General features: G+C 41.8%; 2 protein-coding genes across 4 annotated transcripts in view; one reads left to right on the forward strand and one right to left on the reverse strand.

Annotated features, from left to right (window-relative positions):
- Window positions 1–22873, reverse strand: part of ZNF706 (zinc finger protein 706) — a 38930-nt gene extending 16057 nt beyond the window's left edge. The window contains exons 1-4 of one of the 3 annotated variants that reach the window (XM_089517736.1): window positions 22695–22871; window positions 10370–10506; window positions 4011–4115; window positions 1520–3608 (exon numbers count right to left, since the gene is read on the reverse strand). In XM_089517736.1, the coding sequence (XP_089373862.1) occupies window positions 4020–4115; window positions 10370–10504 (231 nt within the window). In that variant the 5' untranslated portion in view covers window positions 10505–10506; window positions 22695–22871 and the 3' untranslated portion in view covers window positions 1520–3608; window positions 4011–4019. Of the gene's footprint in view, window positions 1–1519; window positions 3609–4010; window positions 4116–10369; window positions 10507–22694 lie in introns of those variants that run through there. The other 2 variants (XM_089517735.1, XR_016280645.1) reach the window with 2 other exon arrangements.
- The window catches only part of GRHL2 (grainyhead like transcription factor 2), a 212425-nt gene continuing 207210 nt past the window's right edge, over window positions 22739–27953 (forward strand). The window contains exon 1 of the mRNA XM_089518384.1: window positions 22739–22845. Coding sequence (XP_089374510.1) covers window positions 22739–22845 — 107 coding nt within the window. The remainder of the gene's footprint in view (window positions 22846–27953) is intronic.

The following is a 27953-nucleotide window of genomic DNA, read 5'->3' on the forward strand; positions in this document are numbered from 1 at the left end:
TTATCTACACACTGTTCAGTCTTATGGGACACTAAATGCTATTTTTACAGTAGCATGAGAAGCAGAGGGCTTTTTCATGACATTGTTAATACCTAATTTTAATTGCTGGCAATCTGGGCACTAGATACTATCATCCAGTCATTCCCAACTGTGTGCTTTCTACCCGCAGTAATGAATAGCAACTCCCCGTATAACCAGGCTTGAGGGACATCCACACAGAGAAGGGTTGTATGCATACACATTTCCTTCTTTCATGCAGCAACTCTTGTGAAACAGCTGAAGAGTATTTATTATAAATCTATCAACACTTGCCTTCGTGGACAGAGGCACAGCATTTCTGAATAACAGGGACTTACAAGTAAATTGTGGGGACCAGTTGTCTTAATATGCTCTTTAAGTGCTTTTGGCACAGAGATGGCCGGCCACTATACAGAAAAGATTAATATCATCTAGAAGAACTACTCTTTTGTTCATACTGGTGCAAAGAGAAAGGTTACTATTAAGGTTTCATAGGTTTGTTAGATCTTCCTATAAACTCAAGTCATATTTAGAGTAGATATACTAAAGTAATAGACATCCTAATGAACTTGAGTTCTATTGGTTCTAATGGATCTACTCTTTCAAAGTTTGGATCCATCCACATTCCAGAAACAGAAACCAGATATTTCAAGAAATATTAAAATTTGCAAATTGAAGTTGCAGGGTTTTTTGTTTTTTTTTTAAATTAAGGTCATATCCTGGTCCATGTTCCAACAATATCACATCATTATATCTAAGCCCACTCCATTAATAGCTTGTATTAAGCTAATTATATTGTTATTCTATAAACCACTGCACAGCAATGCATACTTTCATTCTAATTTTGCAGACGTACCATTGCCCTAGCAGAGAAAAGGTACAGTGTAAAGCAGAACTGGAACTGTACAGTGTAAAGCAGAACTGGAATGAAAGAAGCTAGGGCCACTTTCAACCCACACAGAATTATATTAGAACAATTTTTGTCTAGTACAGAATCTTTTAGTGCATATTTTGTAATGATTCTTGTGAACACCCAAACCTCTGGGTTAAACAGCATTCCAGAAGGCAAGATGTCCAAACTATTTAACAAGAATGCTGTTTTAGCAACTCTACATGCAAACAGTCCTTGAACTTTTATGACCCATTTTACATGAATGCATCATTGTGCCTTTTTCCAGATTACTATGTCCTGTGCGTTCCAAGTGTGACACAGTAACTGAATGGCAGTTTAACAAGTCATACAAGGCATGCTGGCTTGCTAACTCCCCAGTGACAAGCACTGTCAATCACAGACAATTTTTTGGGCAAGTTCACCAGGATGTGTGCCATGATTTCTCCCGCAACCTTATCTTGGTGTTCATGCTTAGAGAGTTCAGTGAAAATGTCTGTTCTGTCATTTCCATTCCTTGTGCTAAACAAAGAACTGAAACTGCCCAGCTAGCATCAAGCTTAATAAAATGACACTTGCTTTTAAGTAGGCAGGAAATATCACATTTTACACTTTTGCTTTTTAAAAGATTTTAATCAGACACATTACAATGCAGACTTGTGTCTTTTTTCCAGAGTTAACAGGGTACCATCCACAAGATATGGAAAGAGGAAAGTTTCTCCACATGTATCCCTTATCCCCATCCCTTTAAATCAACAGAGTATTCAAGCCTCCAACAACTTCAGGTCCCTCCCCTCCTCCCCCATTTGCTCCCATATGTGTTGAATGTCAAGATTTTATGGTGTCTGGTTAGAAACACAGTATCTGTTTGTAACAGCTTTTATAGTGTATAAAACCAAGAACTAACTTGCTCAATGCATAGACATAAACTATTGATGACAGTAGTTTAGAAAATGCAAAGCCTGCATGTAAGTGAATCACTTGTACATCTAGTCAGAAATGTATTGTTTACTGTTTCCAAACAATTTATAAGTAAACCCTTTTTTATTTGCTGCTGAGTAGGCTGAAAGAAAACATTACAGGTTATCAGTTGGAGGAATGATTTTTTCTGATGGCAACCTTTTAGAATTCCCTCCAAGAAAGACTATTAAAGGAAAAACAGTAAACAAAAGTCTCATTCAACTACTTAAAAAAAGCATTAAGCTTTAACATTTAAGTAGGCCACTGGAGTCTTGAAAGAAAATTCTTGCTTACTGAGGTTTAGCTGTAGCAGGCCAATACTGTCAGGTGAGAATGCAAAATGGGCCAAGGACTGCATTCTAATGTTAGGTGTACAAATTCAAAACAGACGTGTAGCTAGCAAGGTTCAACCCAGAATTACTACAATAAAGGCAGTTTAACTGAAACTGTGTACGAAAACATATCAGAACTGCTATCTACTGTTATGCACAAAATGTGTAACTTTAGTGTGTGCAGTTTTAAACTGAAGAATCGCTTTAAGAGAAGTATTCAGAGCAGATGAATGACCCAAGTACAATACAAAGAAAATTTGGTCTCACTGTTTTCTTTCAGTGTCTCAAATGGGATACAAAACACTCCTCACTAAGTCACTCATGAAAAATCAGCAGTCTTTTAAAGTAAAAAGCAAATGGGACAAAACGTATGTGCTCTGCACCTGAGATCAGAATGTTGTGAATTACTCAAACAAGACAGAAGAAATTTAGCTTCTACTCCCACCCCATTTAATTAATTCCAAATACTCAAAGCTTAATTAACAATCATTTCAATGCCATGTGCCACTATATTTCTTCAAACAAGCTAATTCACTGCTTGCTTTCAAACAGGGAAACAATTTCAGTAGTTATTTTTACACACTAATGTAACCAGTGTGGCTGACTTCTCACAGGTTCATTTAAGAAGTTACATAATGGAACTTCAAAGCAGAGATCAATTATTTCAGATTGCTATAGCAGGTGTGGCCATTGAGATCACATATGGAACAAAGTTCAGCTTTACTATATTTTTGCCACACGACCACTGAACATGAGGATTTTACTGTACTGCAGATGACTCCAGTACATAAATCCAAGATAGAAGTGGCTTTATGTACACAAGTGGAATTTCATAATAGCCAATAGAACAGACATTCAAAACTAAATAGTCTTGAAAGAACATCTCTTCAGAGCTATTAAATATTGAAAATATAACCAGCTTCAAAGCAAGCAGCATGTTGAAAAGAGAAATAATAGTCTAATTAAGGTGAACATTGTTAACAGCAATGGTGTTAGTAATGACACTGCTTAGTTTTTGGCTGAGGGGGGGAAGTCCACTTGATAAGATTTTGTAAGGCAAATAAAACAGAGATACTGGAAACAGAACTTCTGCAAGCATCTGACCTGTGATATTGTAAAATCAAAGTACTATTTTATTAAATGAGTTATTTTACATATTATGAACATCAATATAATTACAACTGTAAAATTTTTTAAGAATGAACCAATTTTTGATTTCCAAGTAGGGCATGACTGTACAGTTACATAGATTTGTCTTTACATGAAGCCCAAGAGGAACAGCATAAAAATATGAATGTTTCTATAGCCCCTTCATTTTTTTTGCCGATCAACAGTTTGTTAGAAAAGCAGCTGCAGATCTGTTATGCAATGTTTGACAGTAGAAGAGTCATTAGGTTCCATGAATTCACCTGCAACAACAGTAATGTTATTAAATGAAATTGTTGCATAATTTTATACATATATTGGCATCCAATAATTAAATGTGATACCATGAACCTTTGAAACATAGCAGCCTCAACACAAAATCAAAACACTACCTACTTATTTAGCATCTAACTGACATATTGCCTATTTGGCAACTATCTATGTTGCTGCAGAATAACCTGACTATCTATGTTAAATTTTTAAATACAAGTAGCACAATAAAATGAATCAGAAAATACAATGTGTTTACACTGAAGATGTTTTTCATTTTTATTATATTGATAAATATTGTAACTTAAATACATCTGCAAGAAAAATTTTCATCTGCTCTTTCATCACATTTACAGTACTTTTAATTCAAATTAATAGAAACAATACATATTCACCTGCAAATTTTATGCCTGAACATCAGCAAGTTCTGGAGGGAGTGGAGTCTTCGGATGCTTACTCTCAAAGTGCTGTTTGAAGGTCTTGGGATCTGGCATCTGTGTCTGATTAAGGAAAGAATCAAATTTTATATATGACAAAAACCCATATAGCCCCAAGGAAAGCCCTCTCTCACTGACTCTGTAAAGTAAGCAATTTGAGTTATATTGTTAAACAACAAAATATTTTTGAGGTAATGCTCCTCTCTGCTGTTTTAAGTTTCCTATTTCAACCTACTAATCTCCATTTAAATTTATTATCTTTTTCACAACTATGTACACAAGATTTGGCTTCCATCTTTAGTCCATGTACTCCCTCTACTACTGCTTAGCTGGTATTCCTTCCAGAAGCTAGTGAATTCAAGCATTTTAAATGCTAGGAAATACAAAACTATGATTAATTATTTTTCAAATTTCATCTGTATTCTTTGTGTGTCTGAAAAGCAGTCCATTTAAATTGGTTTTTAATGTTCATAAAATCTTGGTATGTTTATTACGACAGTTAAAGTTATGTATGGTAACAATGTTTGCTATCCCTGTTTACATTGTTCATTTAAATGTGCTTTTATTTTTCTATTGCAATTTTCAACAATTCTGGCATACTGCCTGTTACTGGTTGTAGCTTCACTATAGGTTCTGTAGCAAATCATGGAAATCCACATGTTGTTCTATGAAGGTTTAAATCAATATAAGAATAATAGTAATTTATATCCTACCTCTCTACAAAATGCAATAGATCCTGGTAGCATGTCCTTATAAACTACATTTCATTCTCTCACAAAACAGATTTACTGTAATTACATCTAACAGCTGAGCTAAAAGGCAGATACCATGGAGTGAGGTACAAAACAGTGGCTTAGTGTACATGCAGTACAAAGTCAGAAACAGGGTGCCTCTGAGCACATGTTCAGCCCAAGAATTCTTCCAGAACCAAGTTCAGAAGTCTTTTCACTTATTAACACATTTGCTTTTCTCCCAAGCTTTCATTTTAACAGTCAAATTTAAGGTGTTGGCCAAAAGGTTTTTAGCTGTCCATACTACTGGGAGTCGGAAAACTTTATTCATCTACTACAAATAATCCAAAAATCTATCTGTAGATTTCAACCTACCTTCTGTTCAACCTTGAGCTAAGACATGTTCTGCTATGTACAAAGCATGAACACACAGCCTACATAGCACTTTATAGCTGAGCCTTAACAAAGTTAAACATGCATGAGCTCACAATCCTATTCCTTTAATGTCACTGTAAACAAACAAGCAGAACACCCATCATATGCTGGAAATATTTATGGAATCAGTCTAGAGCCGTGATGGCGAACCTATGGCATGCGTGCCACGGGTGGCACGTGACGCCATTTCGCCAGGCACGGGGCGAGGGAGAAGGCGGAACGGGCATGTGCCCATTCCACCTCATCCCTGCCATTTTCAGGCCTCTTGCTGTCTCTCTGAAACAGCGGGAAGCCAGAAAATGGTGCCTGGGAGGAGGAGACAGAGGCGCGCATGCGTCTGTCTCCTCCTCCCAGCCCTCTTCCCTCCCGGCTTCCCTTCGCTCTGCTCAAAAGGGCTCCATGGAGCCCTTTCGCGTGGAGCGAAGGTCGAGAAGGGGGCTGGGACGCGTGCCCAGCCTCCTTCTCCTCCGTTCCCTTCGCTCCCCGCAAAAGGGCTCCATGGAGCCCTTTAGCGGGGAGCAAAGAGCCGAAGGAAAGGAGGCTGGGACGCGTTCCCAGCCTCCTTTCCCTCGGCCTCCCTTCGCTCCCTGCAAAAGGGCTCCATGGAGCCCTTTAGCGAGGAGCGAAGAGCTGAAGGGAAAAGCCTGGGACTGGTGCCCAAGCCCTTCCCTTCGGCCTCCCTCCCCTTCTGCCGAAAGGGCCCCATGGAGCCCTTTCAGCCGAAGGAAGAGGCCGAAAGGAAGGGCCTGGGACGGGTTCCCGGTCCCCTTCTCCTTGGCCTCCCTTTCCTCGGAGTGAACGGGTCCCTTGGAGCCGTCCTCCGAGGACTGTTTGGCAGCCTCTGACAGCCCCAAAGGGACTCTCAGAGGCCGGCAAAACCCGGAGGACGGAGCCCAATGGCTCCTGCCGCTGGGCGCCGTCCTCCGAGGACTGTTTGCCAGCCTCTGACAGCCCCAAAGGGACTCTCAGAGGCTGGCAAACAGTCCTTGGAAGACAGTGCGCTGTCCTCCAAGGCCAATTTGCTGGTCTCTGAGAGTCCCAAAGGGACCCTTTGAGGCCAGCAAATGCAGAGGAGAGGGAAAAGGGGGACAGAAACTCCGCCCCTGGGGGCGGGAGCTCCGCCCCTGGCACCCAGCCCCCATCCTGGAGGTAGAAGCCCCGCCCCTGGCATGCGAACTACAAAAGGTTCGCCATCACTGGTCTAGAGAAAAGCAGGTCTGCATCTAACTAAAGAGTAATTACTAGATATATGACCAATATACTTGCTTTCCCAAGTGTGTCTTAGGAATAGCTGTATGACAGTTTATATTCAGATCACTCCTACCAAAGATACCTTCCAGATTTGCTGGATTACAACTCCTATTATTCTTAGCTAGAATGGTTAATGGGATTAATAGTGCCAAAAATGTGAAAGGTATCAAGATGGAAGAGGTACACTTTGATCAGGGGTCGGCAACCTCCGGCCCGCGGGCCGGATGCGGCCCGCAGAGGCCTGCCGACTGGCCCCTGGCTGCTGTTGCCGCCGCCGCCGCCGCCACACCGGCCGCCCGTCATGGCTTTTCGCTGCTCTGGGTGCTGCCATTTTGGGTGGCAAAATGGTGGCGAAGTCTCGCGTGACCTTCCCCGAGGTTGCACGAGACTTCGCCGCCATTTTGGGCGAAAAAATGGCGGCACCCATAGCGGCCTCTGGGGCTATGGGTGCCGCCATTTTGCCGCCCAAAATGGCGGTGCCCAGAGCGGCAAAAAGCTGCGACGGGTGGCGGCAGCGGCAGCTCCAGAAGGGCTCTGAGGGCGGCAGGGGGCTTCTGGGGGGCCCTTTGCCATCTCTGGGGCCCTCCAGGAGGGCTCCAAGGGAGGCAGGGGGCCTCTGGGGGGCCCTTTGCCATCTCTGGGGCCCTCCAGGAGGGCTCCGAGGGCGGCAGGGGGCCTCTGGGGGGCCCTTTGCCGTCTCTGGGACCCTCCAGCGCAGGCGGCCCCCACCAGCTTTTTTGCCGGTCTCTGACGGGGCCTGGGGCCCCGTCAGGGGCCAGTAAAGATGGAGAGGCCTGGCCCCTGGAGGGTGGAAGCTCCGCCCCCGGCATGCAGCCCCACCCCTGGAGGGTGGAAGCTCCACCCCCCGGCACGCGGGCACGCCCCAGAGGGTGGAAGCTCCACCCCCGGCATGTGGCCCCACCCCGGAGGGTTGAAGCTCCACCCCCGGCTTCGGCCCCCCAGTCGCCTGAGGGACAGCAACCCGGCCCCTGGCTCAAAAAGGTTGCCTACCCCTGACTTAGATGCTCACATTCATGCATTCTAACCATGTCTGTTATGCATGAAATTTATTCTTTTATTGCTTTTATATATTATTATGTTCTCAAACTTGTTACGGTATGTGGCCTTGGAAGACTCAAATCCAAGTATGGCTTATAACTATTGAGTAGGACCATATGAAATGTGGATGCTTCAGCTTCCTTCTTCCTGACATCTTAGTCTACCAATTAACACGAATTTATTATATTGTGTGTATACATTATACATAATACATGACTACGTCCTGTCAGGGCACAGAATTTCCCCCAGCAAACATGCAGGAATCACAGACATGTATTTTTATCAAGATGACACTCAAATGGTTGCTAGGTAACCTTTCAGATATATTACCACAAAATGCCCAGCAGCTGAATTTCACTCCTAGGAAAAGAAATTGTACTCATACAGTAAGATAGGAGAGAAAAGTGGATTGATATGCCACCTGCTTATGCCACAAAGGATGAATTAAAGTAAGAATTACAGTCATCCCTCCATATTTGCGGCTTTGATATTTGCAGCTTTGATTATTCACGGATTTCATTAATATGTTCTCTCTAGGACTGTCTAGGTCCTCCAGTGCAACTCTGTGGTCAACTTTAACTAAAAGTTGCACTGAAAGACCCTTTGTAGCTACTCCAGTGCCATTCTATGGTCAGTGTATGTTGGACATCGACCACAGAGTTGCACTGGAGGACCTAGAGATTCCTAGAGAGGTGTCATCTCAAGTAAAAACAGTGTTTTTGTTATTTGCGGTTTATCCATATTCACGGGGGTCTTGTTCCCCTAACCCTAGCGAACATGGAGGGACAACTGTATATGTAGGCAGTGTTTTAACAGCATTCTCTATCTACGGCCCTGTCCAGACTGGCCTGAAAGGCCAGCTTGGGGGCAGAGTCAGGGTGTAGTTTCTTGATGACGCATGTCCAACTCCACTTCCCAGGGCGCCCTGATGCCGTGCACCGTTCCAGATGGCGCGTAGCATCATGGTGTGCCTCTGGCGCTGCATCTAGATGATGCAAGCCCTTGAAAGGCCGGATAGGGTCCACAGCATGAGGCTGCTGCGGCCCCAATCTGACTGAAGAATGGGAGGCTGAAAGCTGCCCCTTCAGGGCTGTTTGTACAGCCCCTATGCTTCCTATGAAAAAGAAAAGTTTAGGGCAGGGATAGACAACTATTGAGCATCTAGAAGCCATGATGGGCCTGCAGGAAAGCTTGGAAGGTTGCACCTCCTTGCCAAAATTATTTGATCCCCTCTCCCAATGCCTCTCTAATGTCCCACAGGTAGCGCTGGAAGCAAATCTAGAACACTCTGCGGCCTCTCAGTTAACTTCGAGGTCACTTCCTGTTGGAAAAAAAAAGGCCTCCCCAGATTTAAAATGGAATTGGGTGAGGCCAAAAAGAGTGAATCCCCTCCACCCACATGGAGCATTTTCAAACAACTGTTCCCAGAAAGACTATTTTCAGGAAAAAAAAACCTTGGATATCATGGACCACCAAGGCTACAACTGCACTGCAGAAATAATCCAATTTGATACTACTTCAACTATCATGCTCAGTGCTATGGAATGCTGGGAACTGTAGTTTTGTGAGATATTTAGCCTTCTATCAGAGCTCTGGTGCCACAGCAAATTACAAACCCCAGAATTCTATAGAATTGAGCCATGACATTTAAAGTGGTGTCAAACTGGATTATTTCTGCAGTGCGGGTGCAGTCCAAAACTGCCTGTGGGGTTGCTGAACACAGTTGATTTCACTTTCCCACCCTTCCTTTAAGATATTTTCTCAGAAACTATATGCAAATTATTAATTCTTTCCCATATCTGAAGTGCTTATATTTTATACCAGCAACTAAGAACCTCTGGCTCCAGGGCTGCTCCTCCTTGTTATTCATGCTGGCTGCAGCAGGAAGGGCTTCCCTTCCTTCCTAAAGAGCAAACTGCAGGTACTAAGTGCACCATTCATATTGAAACTCCAGTGTGTGTGCGTGTGTGTGCATAGTTTAGAGTTTTCTGATGCAGTAGTGTTGGATGTCTTGATTCTGCAGTCTACTGAACTGGAAAGAACCCATCCCCCCAACTTTCTGCTTTTTAAAATTAATTTTTAATGCTAATTTTCAACTCCAGAAACTTTAAGCCCCTCTGTCCTCCAGTCCAGAGGCCAATCTAAATAATGCCTGCGGTGCCTGTTATTTGCATTATAAAAAATATTCCACTGAAGTGTTTTTTCTCCAGTTCAAAGCACAAAGGGTAACATACATGCATACACAGGTAGGTAGATAGGTGTGTGGATGTGTATATCAGTGTGTGTCAGGATTTGAATCCCTGAGCGTGTCTGCCATAATTAATAGAGACTCTCTTTACTTGCTTGCAACATTTTACATTGTAGTAACACTGGAGGATGGGACATGTAGTTATATCTCAATTGGTAAGATGACATGTTGCCTACATTTCTTTGGTGGTTAAGGAGTAGATGCCAGGAGAGGAGAATCTGTGCTTTCAAGATGAGTCTCGTGAGAAGGGATGGCCCTGGGAAGGGGAGAAAATAAGTGTGTTTGATTTTATGGGCGAGTGGGATGTAAACCTGCTCAAATTTTGAATTACTGTATGCTTTAATTACACTGTGTTAATGCTGTAAGCATCTTTGGTTTCTCAATAAAATTTCCTAGTTCACTACTGAAGCCTGGATTTCTGAACTGAAACGTTTCTGTACATGACAGTGTGTAAGTATGAGAGAGACACCAAGAAACAGAAACTCACATACAGAGGCTAGTTTCCACCATCTCAATAGTTTCATACTACAGAAGTTCCACTTGTGGACTAGAAAGCCTGACACAAAACACTTTTTGCTTTCTGCACTTCTTACCCTACAGACGGTGCATGTGTATATTAAAGCAGCCTTAGCTGCAGCCTTCTGATCATGGCCTTGCTTCTTTTTTTGTCCAGCTTGCTTTTTGGCATTTTTCTGCTGTGACTGGATCTTCTGCTGTCCACGAGCCATATCTAAAAATAAATGCAGAACCATTATAGCAAATTGGTCACCTACAGTTTCATTCTAAATATAGTTACACATAAATAAATGTTCCTATGTACATTTACTCAGATGGCAGTGATCATGAATGCAAAGAACATCCTCCCTCATAAGTGCTTTTAGGATGCAGACTTAGAGGTCAAGCTCTAAAGCACTGGTTCTCACTCTTTGATTCTCCAGATGTTTTACAATTTAGCTCCCAGAATCCCTTACCACTAGCCAAGTTGCCTGGGCCTTCTGGGAGCTGATTCACCTGGTAGATCAAAGTTTGATAACTTCTGCTCTAAAGTTGAGTGGGTAACATCTATCTAATTTCTATCCTGCCTTTCTCCCAAAAAGGGACCCAAGGTAGCTCACAATATAAAGCACATTAAAACAGCATGTTTAAAAACAATTAAAATAATCTAATTAAAATACTAGGTTAAAATTTAAAATATACAAAAGTTAAAAACATAATTTAAACCACCACCACTACGCCCCTCAACAAATAAAATCAGGCTTGCATGATTTTAAAAAACTTGTTTGAATAAAAATGTTTTTGCTTGATAGCAAAAGGCCAGCAGGGAGGGGGCCAGCCTAGCTTCCTATGGAAGCGAGTTCCACAGGGTGGGAGCAGCCAACGAGAAGGCTTTCCAGATGTTACCAGACTGCAACTCCCATCAATCGCTTCTCTACTCTCAGCAGCAACCTTGTAAAAATAAAATTTAAATAAACTTTCAATATTTAGATGGATACATTTCCCTTGAATTAAGGGGCCAATGTAGTGTAGTGGTTTGAGCATTGTGACTATGACTCTGAAGACCAGGATTCAAATCCCAGCTCAGCCATGTAAACCCACAAGATGATCTTGGACAAACTGCATTTTCTTAGCCTCAGAGGATGTCAAATGGCAACTCCCCTCTGAAGAAACTTGCCAAGAAAATCCCATGATAGGGTTGCCATTAAGTTGGAAGCAACTTGAAGGCACACAACAACAACAACAACGCATCAGTTCTCCATACCGTTCCCCCCCACCTTTTAAAAAAAGCAATTCCAGATATTTCTCCACTAAGTAGCAGTTTCACAAGTATCCCATCATTCTTCTAAAACATGTAAGACTGGTTCTGTAAGGCAATGCCATGAGATCTTTGGATAGAGGATGGGATATAATTTTTTTACAACAACAACAACAACAACATAATGCATAATGTTCTGCCTGATGTGATTTTCTTTGGCAGCCCGACATTTTCAGTAATGTTTGGATCCAACATTAGATTAAGGACACAACAATGTGAATGGAATGCAATGACTCCTTTGCTAAATTCCAAGAATTCAGTACCAATATGTACTACGGCTCTACTTATGAGAACCATAGCTTCCATTAAATGTTTGCTGGCAGTCCTAGGAAATGTCTCTCCTCGCCAAAAGAAAAGTGAAGAAAGAACAAGATATGTAAGAAACCTTACTAAGAACACCAGTGAAAGCCAATAACAGGACCACAATTAGACATGTGTTGGAAGGGCAAACAAGCTGAACCTTGGCCACACACCAATATAAAACCAATTTGCCATCACCTAAATGTATATGTATACTGATAATAAAATGGAGGGAAAATTGCAGGGAAAAACGCACTGAAGAATAGCCAGTGCAATTACCATATATATATTCAACTATAAGTCAACCTCTTGTATAAGTCTAGGATGGGTTCTGGGGCCAGAAATTATGGATTTTGATATGACTCATGGATAAGTCGACGATAAAATGTGGGGGCATGTAACAAAGGATGTAAAGGACAAAATTTACTATCTTCATACAGAAATGTTTTATTCAGATCCTTCTAAGCCCAATTCCTCTTGGCACTCCTTCGAGGGGAAGAACTAAAGAGGTGCCACCACTGCCATTTTCCAAACCAAGCATTCAAAAAGGCCAGAAGTGGTATGATGGTGGAAAGTGTAGAGGGGCTGGTGCTTAGGGTTGCCATAATTCTCTACTATAAACTGGGACAAAATGTAGGACAAAATTTAGACCAAAATATTGGACAATGGTAGGATAAAATTTAGCCAAAAATGCAGGACATTTAAGGTCCTCCATTTTTCTTAAATGTCCTACATTTTGGGCTAAATTTTATCCTACAATTGTCCTACATATTGGTCTAAATTTTATCCTACATTTTGTCCCAGTTTATAGTAGAGAATTATGGCAACCCTAGCACTGGTGCTTCTTTTGGGTGGTCCTAGGATGAACTAAGCTCTTACCTTTTGCCACTCTACTTAGAGAAGGAGAAGAATACAATGTAAAATATAATATTACATTGACCTGTGGATAAGTTGACCCAGCTTTTTGGGGTCAATATTTGGACAAAAATTTCTAGACTTATACTAAAGGACTACCAAAAGGTGTCTGCACTTGGGTGTTCCTAGTTTAGAGGTACTAATGCACTCTAATTCTTCATACAAAATCTATGCATAGCTGTGTTGACCACAAGAAATATTCATCAGACTATTAACATAATATAGATTTTATAACTCTTTTATTCACTCCCAAAGGGTGGCAGCAACAGAGGCTGTTATACTGGAACTCCATGCCTTCCTCCTTATTGCCTTGGCTAACTAGCACAGATGGGAGATGCAGTAAGGAATATGTGGAAGGCCACACTTTCCTCACCCCTACTTAAATATATCTGCATGTTAAATATGTTACAATAACTCAATTTAAAATGAAACCTGGATTCAATTTGAACATATTCTCATTTACACTTACTTTTTAAAACTGAACAGAGGATTCTAGGCTAGATCATTAAACATATGGCCTGTAACATCTTAGAAAGAAATGCCAAGATCACTAAAAGTCAACATGGGTTTCTTTAAAAAAAGTCATGCCAAATTAATATTTTCTCTTGTTTGGATGGTCACAAGCCTGGTGGGTGTAGCATACCTTGATTTCAGTAAGGCCTTTGACAAGTCCTCCCATGATATTCTTGTAAAAAGGCTAGTAAAACGTGGGCTGTACAATGCAACTGTTCGATGGATTTGTAATTGGTTGACTAGCCAAGCCCAAAAGGTGCTCACCAATTGCTCCTCTTCATCCTGGAGAGAGGAGACTAGGAACCAGTTACATCCTGGGCCCAGTGCTATTTAAAATCTTTATAAATGACTTGGATGATAGAACAGGGGCCATGTTTATCAAATTAAGAGGAGTAGCTAATATACGAGAGGACAGGATCAAAATTTAAAATAACCTTAACAGACTGGAGATCTGGACTGAAACTAACAAAATGTATTTCAACATGAAGAAATGTAAGGTACTACACTTTGAATGAAAGAATGAAATGCACAGATATAGGATGATTGACACCTGGCTCGACAACAATACATGCAAAAGGGATCTAGGAGTTTTAGTAGACCACAGGCTGAACATAAGCAAATAGTGTGATGCAGCAACTAAAAAGCCAATGTTAAGTTTAGGCTGCATCAATAAGAGTAGCTTCTACATGGAGGGAAGTAGTAGTTCCTCTCTATTTTGCTTTGGCCAGACCTCACCTAGAATACTATGTCCAGTACCACAGTTCAAGAAGGATATTGATAAGAAGGATATTCAGTTCAAGAAGGATACTGAGGGTAAGAGCTGTTCAACAATGGAATATGCTGCCTCAGAGATTAGTGGAGTCTCCTTGTTTGGAGGCTGGGTGGCCATCTGTTAGGAGTGCTGATTGTGTCTTCCTGCATGGCAGGGAGTTGGATTGAATGGCCTTTGTGGTCTCTTCTAAGTCTCTGATTCTATGAAACCTTGACCCTGCACTCAACACATGCATTAAGATGATGTGTAACCACAAATAAGTATGCACTGTGCTCATGCACTTCCCTGCCTCTTGTGCACAGGATTTAATTACCACCTGCTTTAATAAAATTACAAGTTCCCTATTTGGACACAAATTATGTTTAATTAATAAGGAAATAATCAATTAGGCCCAATTAATCAATTAAGTAGGTGGCACCATGCAATCAGGACTCATTCACTCATCCAACTTTTCTAAGTAAAAGATTAAAAACTAATATACAGTAAAGTTCAACTACTGAGGACTTCCTATTGGATCCAGTATCTAACATCTTCTATACTACAGTCAGCAATTGAGGCCAGAAATGATCCTGTACTCCTATTTTCTGCAATTTAACTCTGCATGCCCATTATGTATGTCTATAATCAACACAGAGAATGGACAGCTTCAGTGGGTTCAAGGACCAGTTTTCTGTCTTCTGAGGACCACATACAGCAAGCAAACAATGCTGAAGTAACTAAAAGTTTCTGGGAAATTTTTTTTTTCTTAGAACTGCCTAGGGATCATTAGGAAATTACCATTATTGGAAAAGCAACTCAATTATTATTATTATTATTTTGGCAAGGTAAAAGGCAGGCTGTGGCATCATGCCCTACAAAAGCAGCCATGGGGTGGCATGCAGTTCCATGCCAGCACTTCGCCCAACCCAATGGATACAAATGACAAAATCAGAAAACCTATTTTCGAGCTGTCTTAGTTCCTATCAATTCACTTTACTTTCAAGGCAGGCAAACTTTATTTTCTGAACTTTAGTCATATTCAAACTATCTTAACAGAAATAATTGTTTAGCACATTTGTATCGTGCCCATCCTCACTGAGCTCTGAGCAACTATATGTTTTTATCCATTTTTTTAGTCCCTAAGCATGCCTATAAAAAAGTTTAGGCAGGGCACACATGACTGGTAGTGGAGTACGCTTCATACTCAGGCAGGAATTCCATTAACCTCTAAGTTCACCCTCAAAAGTGATCCAGCATTCTTCTCAGCCTGCTCCCTCTGTTCATTCCCTATTATTGGGGGGGGGGGGGTCGGTGATATGAACACAGGTGATACATAAAAAGATTCTGGATGGGTCTGGATTCCTCCTTGTACGAAGTAAGAAAACATGGCTTTAATGAGAAGGAAATGTACCTGCATGCAGTTTGGGGAGGTGGTCAGGTGTAAATCACTCCAAAACAGAACAGTGGAAGATAACCAAACCAAATTCTCATCACAGGGTATGTTTGAAGCATGACCTCCCAGGAGCCTGTTCATTTTAAATATTCACCTAGATCAACTACTTCCTTTCTCCTTTGCAACCATCCATGGACCACCAAATTTCCAGAGGCTTGTGGGACCCAGCTAGTGGTGAGGGAATGTAGGAGGTTATAGGGAAGAGTAAACTCTCATAGAATTTGCAAAAAATATGGATTTAAATTCTAAAATATGAATTTCATGGAGAAAAGCTGCTGGGGGACAGGATGATAACAAATATCAGTTTTGCTTGTTTTGTCGATATAAAGTGAAATGAAAAAGGATGTGGGAATATACAGATGTAGTGAATCTATGGATTGGCCACCTATATAAATCTTAATGCTCTTTTTCATTGTTTCTGAGAGAAAAGTGTGTGTTTAGGAGATGCAGATTTCCTAAACAAAGAGGTATTTTTTCCTCTTCTGGCTTTCAGAGAGCACTTCATCCACATGCCAATGAGATGATTCAAGATGAAAAGGCACAGAGAGTTGAATATAGTACACAACTGTAGAGGAAGTTGTAATTACTGTGTGGAAGTATTAATTGTAATGTATTCCTTTGAGGAAGGCCACTTATGGTACAGGTTACAAAGAAGGGACTGAGAATGAAGTGGTAAGAATGACTTCATCCACATCCATCTATACAATAAATCTTTACTAAAGCTTCACTATTTATTTATTTATTTAGGGAATTTATACCCCACCCTTCAGCCCTAAAGGCACTCAGAGCGGCTCTACTAGACCATCCCATGCCACCAAGTTTCCAAAAGCTATCGGCATCCATCTAACTTACATTATTTTGTAATCTATAAATACAGTTCTGCATATTCTGCCTTAATATTACATCAGGGGTTCCCAACCTGGGGTTCCTGCACCTAAGGGGGTATGAGATGGAATTTCAGGGTGTGTGACAAAGGATGGTTTATGTCCTGGAGTGATGAGTCAGGAGTCATACCTCAGTTTTTTCTGAATAAATCAGAATCTAATTGCTCAATTTAGATTTGCATTTTATGCCTTGAGTTAAAAGCTTATTTTTTCAAGTTCAGTTTCTTCATTTGCAGTATTGTATGTGGTTCAAAAATTAGAAATTAGACTTCTTCATCTTCAAATGTGATATTACTATTTCGGGGTACAAACATTAACCCAACATTTCCTAGGGGAGTGGGGCACAGAAAAGAGAACTACTGTATTACACAATCACCAATTTGCAAAATTTTAATACTATAGATTTATTTTGTATTTTCTTTTCATTTGCTTTATACAACAATATTAAAGTATCTCTTTTAACACAATCTTTAATCTTCTTGATCCAGGAAATTCTCCTTTTTGACTAGTCCAAGGCAGCTGTTTCTATAGAAGTTAGCTGTTACACTGGATAGATTCATCAAATGAGGATAAAATAGTGTTTTCCTTTTTGGGGCCCATGGCTAACCCAAAATGTGCCCTTTTCCAAATACATCTCAACAGCTGTTTGTCAAACCTACAATAAGTTTACAAGTTCACTGTACTAAACAGCTGAGAATGTAAAAACAGAACAATACTGATTTGATAGGATGTTCCTTTTAACAGGAGATACTCTACTCATCCATGAAAATGTCAACCACACCCAGCCTTAAGCCCCCCCCCCCCCCGCCCCCAATCCCATCAGATTCCATTTCTGGGGAGCTCTGCACACAGCCATGTTATCAGAATCTTCCTAATTTTAACCACAACACAAATTCACAAATCCAACATATGGATCTAGTTAGAAACAAAGCAGACTTGAATACAGCCAAACAGCTGTAGGAAAAATTATAATACTCTGTTAAATGCATTCTTTGAGATCATATTTATATGCTGGTTTTAAAAGGCATGCAACCCTTTACAATGTCTAATATTTGTCATCCTTTAACACTGTAAGTAATAAAAAACTATACAGTTTTCAGCAAAGGCTATAATTACAAGCTGAAAAGGGCTTTGAAGCTAAATATATCTGCATAACAAGTTCATAAATGCAATGCAGATTAATCTGTCAATCATACTCCTTGTGCAAGAACTTGTTTTCTGGGAGGAAATATCTAAATCTTCAGCCAGCCAGTGCATGTGACCAAGAAACAAATGGTAACATGGTTTCATATCTCAGGCCTAACACCAGCTGCTGCCTTTTATCCATGTAACTGAACACAGACTACCATTCAGTTTCATTTGTATTCTGTGATACATCCCTGTAACCAATTTTCACTGTGCTCAGGGTAAAAATACATCTCTCACTCACAGACACTCTAGTCTGATTTTAAACTGCTTCTCAAGAAAAGAGAAGATCAGCAGCATGTTCAATTCCAGGAGGTGACCACAAGGCAGGGAATGAAAGAAATAACAGGTATAGAGGGCCAAGAGTAAGGCACCAAATATGGCCCCATAAAATACAAGTAGCTTAGCTGTGCACAACCAAGGGCAAGAAAATTAACTGGAGAATCAGAGCAGAGCTTTAACTTCCCTGTAACAGAGCAAACTGAGGGGTAGTGTGGTGCAGTGGTTGGAGTATTGGACTAGGACTCTGAAGACTAGGGGTCAAATCCTCACTCAAACATAAAAACCTCACTTGGTGACCGTGGGCAAGTCACACACTCTCAGCCTCAGAGGATGGCAAAGGCAAACCCCCTCTGAAGTAACCTGTCAAGAAAAGCCTATGATAGGCTCACCTTGGAGTTGCCATAAGTAAAAAATGACTTGGAAGCACACAACAAAAACAACAGAGCAAGCTATATCTTTCAAGAGGATGACCTCAAGGACCTGAACTCAGTGAAGGCCAGGGTTATATTGTTTCTTCAACTTCACCTACTCAAGGTAAATAAGTGGCTGTTGTTGTTGTGTGTCTTCAACTCCTTCCAATTTATGGTGACCCTAAGGCCAACCTATCACAGAAAAAGATAAGACAGCATCCTATTCAGCATAACTTTACTCATATGGCAAGGTTAAAAAACAGGAAACACTCAAAAACTGTGAAGCTTTAGAGAAAGCATTTCAAAAACTGCATAGCTTCCTAGATGACTGATGCTTTATTTTAAAAAAGAACTTCTTAATAAGCACAGTCAGTTTCACATAAACATGCCAATGGGGAACTCCTAACAGCTTTTTGCAGGGCCCAGAAATATCCATGAAGATAGACAAAAGCAAAACCCCACAAGGCAGGGCCTTAAGAATGTGCCTAGCCTCCCCATCAGGAGCCAAGGTGGTAAACAGTACCTATTATTTATTCATTTCATTTCTATGCCTCCTGTCTCCCAGAAAGGGACTCAAGGTGGCTCACAGATAAGATCATTTTTTTAAAATACAATAAAAAATATAAAAACAATTAAAAATCATCCAGCCAAAAGAACAGTATAAAATAACATAAAACATACACTTTTTTTAAAAAAAAAAACCCTAAAACATACACCCTGTATAAAAGCCTCCCTGACATGCTTACAGTCAGCCCTCCTTATCCCCAGGTTTTTTTATTTGTGCATTCAAGCATCCACAGCTTGAAAATACTTTAAAAGTATATACATTCCAGAAAGCAAGCCTTGATTTCACCATTTTATATATTTTCTATGCCACTGTACTGAATGGGACTTGAGCATCTATGGATTTTGGCATCCATGGGGGATCATGGAAGCAAATGCCAGCGGATAAAAGGGGCCCACTGTATATATTAAATGCCTGCTTGAAAAATGACTCATGAGAAAAGACAACGATGCTGGAAAAAGTGGAAGGCAATAGAAACAGAGGGAGACCATGTGCTAGAAATCAGTGGTTCCCAAACTTTCTTCTTACAACTCACAGAAGCCCCAACCACTTTAGATATCAAACAAGAATTCTGGGAGATGACGTCTAAAACATTTGGAGGATCAGAGTTTGGGAACCACTGTGCCAAAGGGTTAACCTCGATCAGGGAGGACACGGGCCTGAATTTGCAGGGCTTGAGTAGAGAAGTGGAGGACAGAGGGGGTCTTGGAGATGTCTCACTTAGGCCTGTTACAGACAGCCAAAATAAAGCTGCTTCGAGTCACAGTGGAGGTATGGTGTTTCAATGATGCATGCGTCTTAAGAGTCCAGAAGTCGCACCAAAGCCACGCTCCACTGGAGCGTAGCTTTGGTGAGACTTCTGAACTCTTAGGATGCATGCATCATTGAAATACCATTACCTCCACTGTGACTCGAAGCAGCTTTATTTTGGCTGTCTGTAACACGCCTTACAGTCACCACGAGGTGTAGTCCACGCCAAGGAAGTTAAAAGTTAATGTTAACAACAACCACCACAGCTTGGATAAAAACGTCTGCCTGCCTGTGGGATGAAAATATGGCCAGCCCGAGCTGACCAGATGTCCTCACCAGAAAGAAGAAGGCACTGCAAAATATAGGGCCTTCAAGAAAAATGTAGGACACAACCAAAATATAAGCTAAAATGCTCATATAAATATCAATTCATGCTTCTCAGTCATGCTCAAAATGGAGGATGTTTTGAAATTCCTCCTGGACAGAAGGCTGAGGCATGTCCTGGAATAGGAGGATGTCTGGTCACCACTGGGCCAGCCCAGCTTCTCCTGAAAAAGCAACACTGACGTAGGAGCAGCCAGTAAGGTGGCCCTGTCTTCCCTCCACACCAAGCAACCCTGTGATGGTGGGGGGGGGGGGGGGCTGAGAGAAAGCCTTCCAGCAGTCTTATCCAGATAATTTTAAACTGTGAATTAAGATGTTGAATTTTAAATGTAGACTGCTTTAAAATGTTTTTATTTGTCCTTTTAATCTGTGGCATGTTTTAATGATGGGCTTATTTGATGTTGTTCATTGTTGACTTGTAGTTCCCTGTTTTGATCTATGGGGAGAAGCAGGTAAGAAATAATAAGATCTTGGGGGGAGTATTATTATTATTAATAATAATATAATTATTATTATTAACACTCCCCCCAAGATCTTAGGACCCTTACAGGTTGTTATGGGGAGATACATCTATATCCATCTAACTCAGAGAGCCAGTGTAGTGTAGCAGTTTGAGAATTGGACTATAACTCTGGAGACCAGGGTCCAATTCCTCACTTGAGAGTAAAAACCCACTGGGTGTCCTTGGGCAAGTCACACTCTCTCAGCCTCAGAGGATGACCATGGCAAACCTTCTCTGAAGAAAAAGGCCAAGAAATCTCTATAATAATAATAAATAATAAAAAAATTTATTTCTATACCGCCCTTCCATTCAATCAGGGCGGTGTACAACATCATAAAAACATCGAAACAATACCTCAATTATATTTACATTAAAATTACAACATATTAACACAATCAAGCCAGCTTGCCGCTGCTGGCCTGGGGGGGGGGGGGAGAACTAATTGGGGCTTGTGTCGGGGAATGCTGATTTGAACAAAAAAGTTTTAAGCCCCTTTTTAAACTGGGCCAGGGAGGTGGCCGAGCAGAGCTCGATGGGCAGAGAATTCCAGAGGGTCGGGGCCAAGATGGTAAAAGCTCTCCTGGACGTGGAGACTAGTCTGGCCCCTGGGACCCTCAATAGCTGCTGCCCAGATGATCTGAGAGCGCGGGTCGGATTGTATGGTCACCTTTTTTTGTTGTTGATCTCGATCCAAGGCAACCCTATGGATGAGACATCTCAAAGACCTCCCTGTCCTCCATTGCTCTGCTTAGTTCCTGCCAATTCATACCTGTGCTCTCCTTAGAGTCCATGCATCTAGCAGTGTGTGCTCTTTAAGTGATTTTGGACTTCAGCTCCCAGAATCCCAGACTACTGGTAAACATGGCTGAGGCATCTGGGAGCCGAAGTCTGAAATCTCTTGAAGGGCACAGTTTGGGGACCACTGAATATGGCCTTCCTCTCTTTCTGCTGCTCTCCATTTTTCCTAGCATTACTGTTTTTGTAATGCTTCATGGCTTTCTCATGATGTGCCCGAAGTACGACAGCCTCAGTTTGATCACCTTGGCTTCTAGGGAGAGTTCGGGCTTGATCTATTCAAGGAAAGACCCACTTGTTTGTCTTTTTGGCTAGACCCTCGGCAGCGCTCTTTGCCAAGACTCAGGGTCGCCTTAAGTCTCCTTCTCATGAATTTGCTGACCACCGCCTCTTTAGACTACTTTAAGTCTAAATAAAGACTATTCTATTCAGGGAAGCCTCCCAACTTTCGTCTTGATTTTATGACTGTGTTATTTGTGTTAAATTACACTTTTTATTATTGTTTTACAATAATAATAGATTTCTGTGGGGTTTTTGGGCTATGCGGCCATGTTCTAGAAGAGGTTATTCCTGACGTTTTGCCAGCATCTGTGGCTGGCATCTTCAGATCCAAAAATCTATGGATGCCGGCCATGAAAGCCTTCGACTTCACATAATAATAATAACAGTAATAATCATGCGACTCGGAGGCAGGCAACCACAGCCATCCACCTCCCTCAGAAAAACGCGCTCCTTCTGTGGCAGGTTAATTTAAAACCAGAATTTTAACCAGAGAGACCCAGAAGCCGTTTGGAAAGGAGACATAAGTTTATTTTTGCTGCAGATGGAAACACTTCCAAATTCTAGAGAACTAAGCTTTTTATAGCACTTTGAACAAAGAAAACTGCATATCAAATAAAGACATGCGCCCCTTTACATTTCACTGGAGGGTCAAACATGGCCCCTGGCTGCCTCCCTCTCCCTCCTGGGGCAGGCGTCGACCAAGCTATTGCCTACAGGAGTAGTTTCACTGGGCCCCAAACTGTCTCTGGAGAGCTTCCTATTCTTTGGTTAGCAACTTCCCAATCGCTTTACATTCAAGAGCAGAATCCCATCATCCTGGCAACCTTTGCTCTCAATACCTTTCAGTGCTACACTCCATGTCCCTCCATGTTCACGGACTGGATCAAGACGTTCCCTCTGGGAACATCTGGGTCCATGGCCAACTTCAACCACAGAGTCTCACCGAAAGACCTAGAGGTTCCTAGAGAGAACACTCCTCTGGGCATCTGTGGCTCCTCCACTCCGATCCTGTGTTCCAGCGTCTGTCGGACGCACTGGAGAACCCAGAGAAGGCGAGGAGCTGAGGGCGCCCTCGGCCTCTCTCTGTCCCCCGGCCGCAACCCCTGCAAGAAGAAGGCCGCAACGAAGCCTTACGTTACCGGGACTGAGCGGAGAAAGCGTCAGCCGAGACGACGACGATGACCAGCGAAGGCTCCGCGCGGCTCAGCAGCGGCTGCCGCCACCAGCACGATGGAGGAGCCCCAGCGCCGCCCGGCCGCCTTCCTGCCTTCCTTCCTGTCGCTTGGTCAGTCTGTCCGCCCCTCTCTCCCTCCTTCAGCACAAGCAGCCCCTTCCGCCGCTCTGCGCATGCGCCGCCCCTCCCACCCAGCTAGGGCTCGAGCCCCGCGGCCGCTCTGCGCACGCGCCGCCCCTCCCATCCAGCTAGGTCTCGAGAGCGCCTGGCCCCGCCCACCACCTACTCCTTCCGCGCTCGCGCAGGGGCCGTTGGCAGCGCCTGGCCGTTACATAAGGAGCGGGAGGAGGGAGAGGGAGGAGTGCGCGTGCGCAGCACGAAAGGGGCGTGGCTTTCTCATGACAGGAAGGAGAGGAAATGGAGGTTGAGGGGGAGACGACCCCAAAACAGCCATTTCCTTATCCTCCGTTATAGTTCCCTCAGTAGCTCATAACTGCATTATGGCCCACATGAGGCTGCAACATGTTAACCCTATTATTATTATTATTATTATTATCATTAAGCTTTATTTATAGAGCGCTGTCAATTTACGCAGCGCTTGGCATACAGTCAGTTAAAAAACAGAATACTGTAAAATAAATGCGAAAGGTTAGCTTTAGGGTCGCCATTAAGTCGGAAATGACCCGAAGGCAAACAACAACAACAGATTTGTGGGATATCGTGTCACATGGCAAAGTCACTTCCCTAGCTTTGGGTAAAATTGGTTTGAAGTGAAAGGCTGTTGCTCGCCTCCTGTGGCAAAATGTCTTGGACTGAGCCTGGCTGATGGGCATACTAGCCCTAAATAGAGACATGCCAGGGCTACCTGGGCCAGGCTCAGAAGATGATCTTAAAAGGTATCCTGGTATCAGATTATACCCTCTTCAAGGCCTTAAATGCTATTACCAGCACTTTGGATTGCACTAAAAACAAAATGGCAGGGCAGTGCACTCGCGCATGACAAGCCACCTGCAGCTTTCATGTTATTTTCTTACACCTAAGCGCTCTAAATAAAAACAGGCCAAATCTACAATTCAAAGATATAGCCATGCTAATCTGCAGAACCAGTATGTAGACAAATCTTGCAGCACCTTTGAGACTAAAGAAAGAAGTTGGCAGCGTGAGCTTTCATAGACTTAAGTCTACTTCCTCAGATGCATTTGAACCAATGCATTTGGACCAAATGCATCTGAGGAAGTAGACTTAAGTCTATGAAAGCTCATGTTGCCAACCTCTTTCTTTAGTTAGTCTCAAAGGTGCAGCAAAATCTCTCTACATATAAATTCAACAATAGCTCTTTTCACAGTGCTGAGTTAAAGAAGGCTCTTTCCTCCCTCTCCTTGCTACTATTTCTGCTATACTGAAGGGTTTACACAAATTTCCCATATGTTTGCCAAACCATAGAAGAGAATGGCTACAGTTGTTCAAAATGGGTTACCAAAGGGGTGATTGTGTTGCTCTATTGCAGACAAAAGAAAAAAGTGGAATCCTATGGCACCTTCAAACATAGGAAATGTATTTAATCACAGTTCATGCTATAATATTTTAAAAATATTTAAAGTGTGTTGGGTCCCAATCATTGCAATTTTGTTTGCCTAGTTTGCAACAGGTATAATTATCGATTCATTCATTTTACTTTGTCTGTGCGCCTTCAAGCTGCCTTTCGGTTTACAGTGACCCCCATGAATTTCATAGCGTTTTCTTTCTTTTTTACAGTTTATTTATTTATTTATACTATTAACAATCAGATCTACAGTCATAACCAACATGATATACATTCAGAGAATACATATAAAACAAAAGAAAGGGAAGAGAAGAGAAGAAAAAAAGAGAAGAAAAGGCAATATAGGCACGTTACAGACCTCCTGTTTGGGGCGGCCTGTAACTGGCCCTTTCCCTGCCGGATCGGGGCCTCGGCTGCCACAGCGGCAGCCTCTGAGGCCCCAATCCACTGCTTTCCAGGCCGCGGGGAAGCGGCAAAAGGCCGCTTCCCCGCGGCCTGGAAAGGGGTGTCCTTGGGGCTTCATGCCCCAAGGACACCCAACAGTGGCGGGGACATGGAGAAAGGGGCCACTTGGCCCCTTTCTCATTTGCGTTGCTGGCGCAGCCATGTAGAGGCTGCGCCAGCAACGTAAATCATGGAAGGAGCTCCGAAACGGAGCTCCTTCTGGGGCTGCAGAAAGGGTGCCCCAGGCGCCCTCGCGCGGTCCCACTATGTCACTTCCGCACTGCCCCGTTTGGAGGCAGCGCGGTTGTGATGTAGTCATGGTGGTGCTCATGTGTATAGGGCGCCACCATTTTCTACACGCTCTGCGCGTACTAGGATTAGGGGCGTCAGGAAGTGATGCTCCTTCCTAACCCTAATACGTGCAGAGCGCGTACTTTGTGCGCGTATGTAACGCGCCATAGAAATAGGAGTCTGACTCCCTCATCTTAATTGTAATGAAAAAAAGAAGAAAAGAAAAAAATACAACTAAATACAACTAAATAATCCTACTAATTACTAATAACCATAATCATAACCACAGAATATTACATCGTTAGATTTCTTATTGCTAAAAATGTCCATAAACGGATCCCAATATTTGTAAAACTTTCAATTGGCTTATCATTTAGAATTTATATTATTGTGGCAATTTGGCTTAACTCAACAATCCATTCTTCCATAATTTCATAGTGTTTTCATAGGCAAGGACTGCTCAGAGGTGGTTTTGGCAGTTCCTTCCTCAGAAATACAGCCAACAGCACCTGGTGTTCCTTGGTGGTCTCCCATCCAGGTACTAGTCAGGGCTGGCCCTGCTTAGCTTCCAAGATCAGACAGGATCTGGTGCCCTAAGGGTATTCTACTTTAGCTGTTTAATTATTTTTTTACAGGTTACTATAAGGTGCTGACCTAAGGGAAAAGATGGATTCTGACCTAAGGGAAACAAAGCATGGAGGATGAGAGTGGTCCAGGAGATAGCTAGGTGTCAAATGTGAACAAATGCAGTGAGACGTAGTTGTCTTTAGTGGGATACAATGAGTCTGGGTATTGAGGAAAACATCACAGAAAAGGTTTTTTTGTGTGTGTCTTTCTTTTTTAAAAAACATTTTAATAAGAAAGGAGACATGGGACATGGGAATTTTATCTATAGTATATAGGCCAGCAAAAGAGAGTGGGGAATCATTTAATAAGCCCCACAGGCCTTGGTATTCCCTTCCATGGGAAGCTTGAATGGCTCTCCTTTCTGTGGCAGTTAAAGACCTTTTTATTTAAACTGGCATTTGATGATTAATTGGTTGCAGAAGGATCTTTGTAAGGGACATGTGTGTGCCGTACTTTTATCTTGTTATGTTTTTAAATGGTTTTAGACCTTTTAAATTAAACTGTTTTTACATCTTTTACAACTGTTTTAATAGTATAAATAAATAAATAAACTGTTTCCTGGTGCATTTTGAAATGTCATGGTTTTTAATGTTGCAAGAGCATTTCAGTAAACTTATTGAGTCTAATTTTCAATAATAGTTAATCTCTGCAGCCAAAGGAATCACAATAAATGAAAATTAATGTTCTACAAAATGTCATTCATCACTTTCATATAAATGCCATATGAAAAGGTAATTGACAAACTCCAAGAAAGAGAAGACGACACCTCCAGTGTTACAGAAGCAGACATCTGCTTGTTTAATGGCACATCCCTTCTCTATCTTCCCGCGTTGATTTTCTGGTGGGTTCATTAGTGCTCTACTGCAGATTTAGGGCGCATAGAGGAGGGTTTTGAAATTATACAGGGATGTTATTCAGGTTGTATTTTGGCATCATGATGGATTTAATGTACTTCTGAAGCTTTACTCTAATCTAAGTGCATGGTCTGTGCCATATTCACCTCCTGGTTTTACTTTTGCAGGGAGAATGGAGCTTCTCTGTCTTCTGCTTCTATTTATATAGTCTGTTTGGTTTCTGTATTAGCCATCTGATGATGTCCAGATTAGATAAAGACTCCAAGGTTTTGAAAGTTATATTTGAGTAGAGATTAAATTTGCAGAAGTTGTAATATGCCTAGATTTTAGAAACCAATGTTTTACTTTGAAAGGGACAAGTGGAAATACTGAAGTCTTAGATGAGAAGATAACACATAAATCACATTGAGGGTATGACATATAGTGATAGCATGGAACGTTCACAGTTCTAAAACATTTGTTTAAATTAACTAGCCGTTACATTCCTGATTAACATATGCAACGGAATTATGAATGCTTATGATGGGACAGATGGCATTGCATTCCAGCATGTCCTTGAGTAGCCTGGTCAATTTCCATAAACATACACTGTGCAGCCATTCCTGAAATAGCTTTTGCTTCCTTCCATTCTGAAGTTGTGACACAGTCACATTTATTGTAGCTTATGAAGCAATATGCTGTACCTGTTCGTCATAATCCAAATTTTAACATTCATCAGATTCATTACTGAAGACTCTTGGCAGACCTGAATGACAAGAATATCTCTCCTAGTACAGGAAACAATCAGAGTAGAATAGAGAAATCCAGATCTGTGGTTGTTATGTGCTTTCATGTTGATGTCAAATCATGGTGATCCTATCATAGCTTGTTTTTGGCAAGATATATTCAGAGGAGGTTTGCCATTGCCTTCCTATAAGGCTGAGAGATTGTGAAACCAAGGTAACACAGTGGGCTTCCATGGCAGAGCAGGGATTCATGAGAAGCCCAGGTATCCCAAAGTCTTACTGTATCACTGAAACCACTATACTGTCCTGGATCAATGGTTCAGATAGCCAGTTTTAAATTTCCTTCAAAGAGCTTCTCTTTAGTTAGCTGTGTCCATGTCGTCAGCTGTGAAGCGCACATTGAAGATTTTTCCTCTTCCCCATCCACTACTATTTCATGTTTTACTCTGTTTCTATATTCCTGAAGCATGATTAGAGCATAAGTGAAAAAACAAGTTAAACCCTTGTTTTCTTTCTTTGATAACACAAAAAAAAATACTCTGAGCATGTAGGTTCACATTTTAAACTCTCTTAAACCAAAGTACTATAGTGACTGCAAAAATAAAATGGAATTTGCTTTTGTTCACTCGAGTGTAAACACTTTTCATTGTCAAAAACAATGCTATATTTTAAAAGTCATTGCAATAAAGTTGGCAGCCCTGGTGGCGCAGTGGTTAAATGCCTGTACTGCAGCCA

This window comes from Sceloporus occidentalis, unplaced genomic scaffold, assembly GCF_023333645.1.
Source record: "Sceloporus occidentalis isolate IW3139 unplaced genomic scaffold, rSceOcc1.0.p SCAF_3, whole genome shotgun sequence".
Classification (NCBI taxonomy): domain Eukaryota; kingdom Metazoa; phylum Chordata; class Lepidosauria; order Squamata; family Phrynosomatidae; genus Sceloporus; species Sceloporus occidentalis.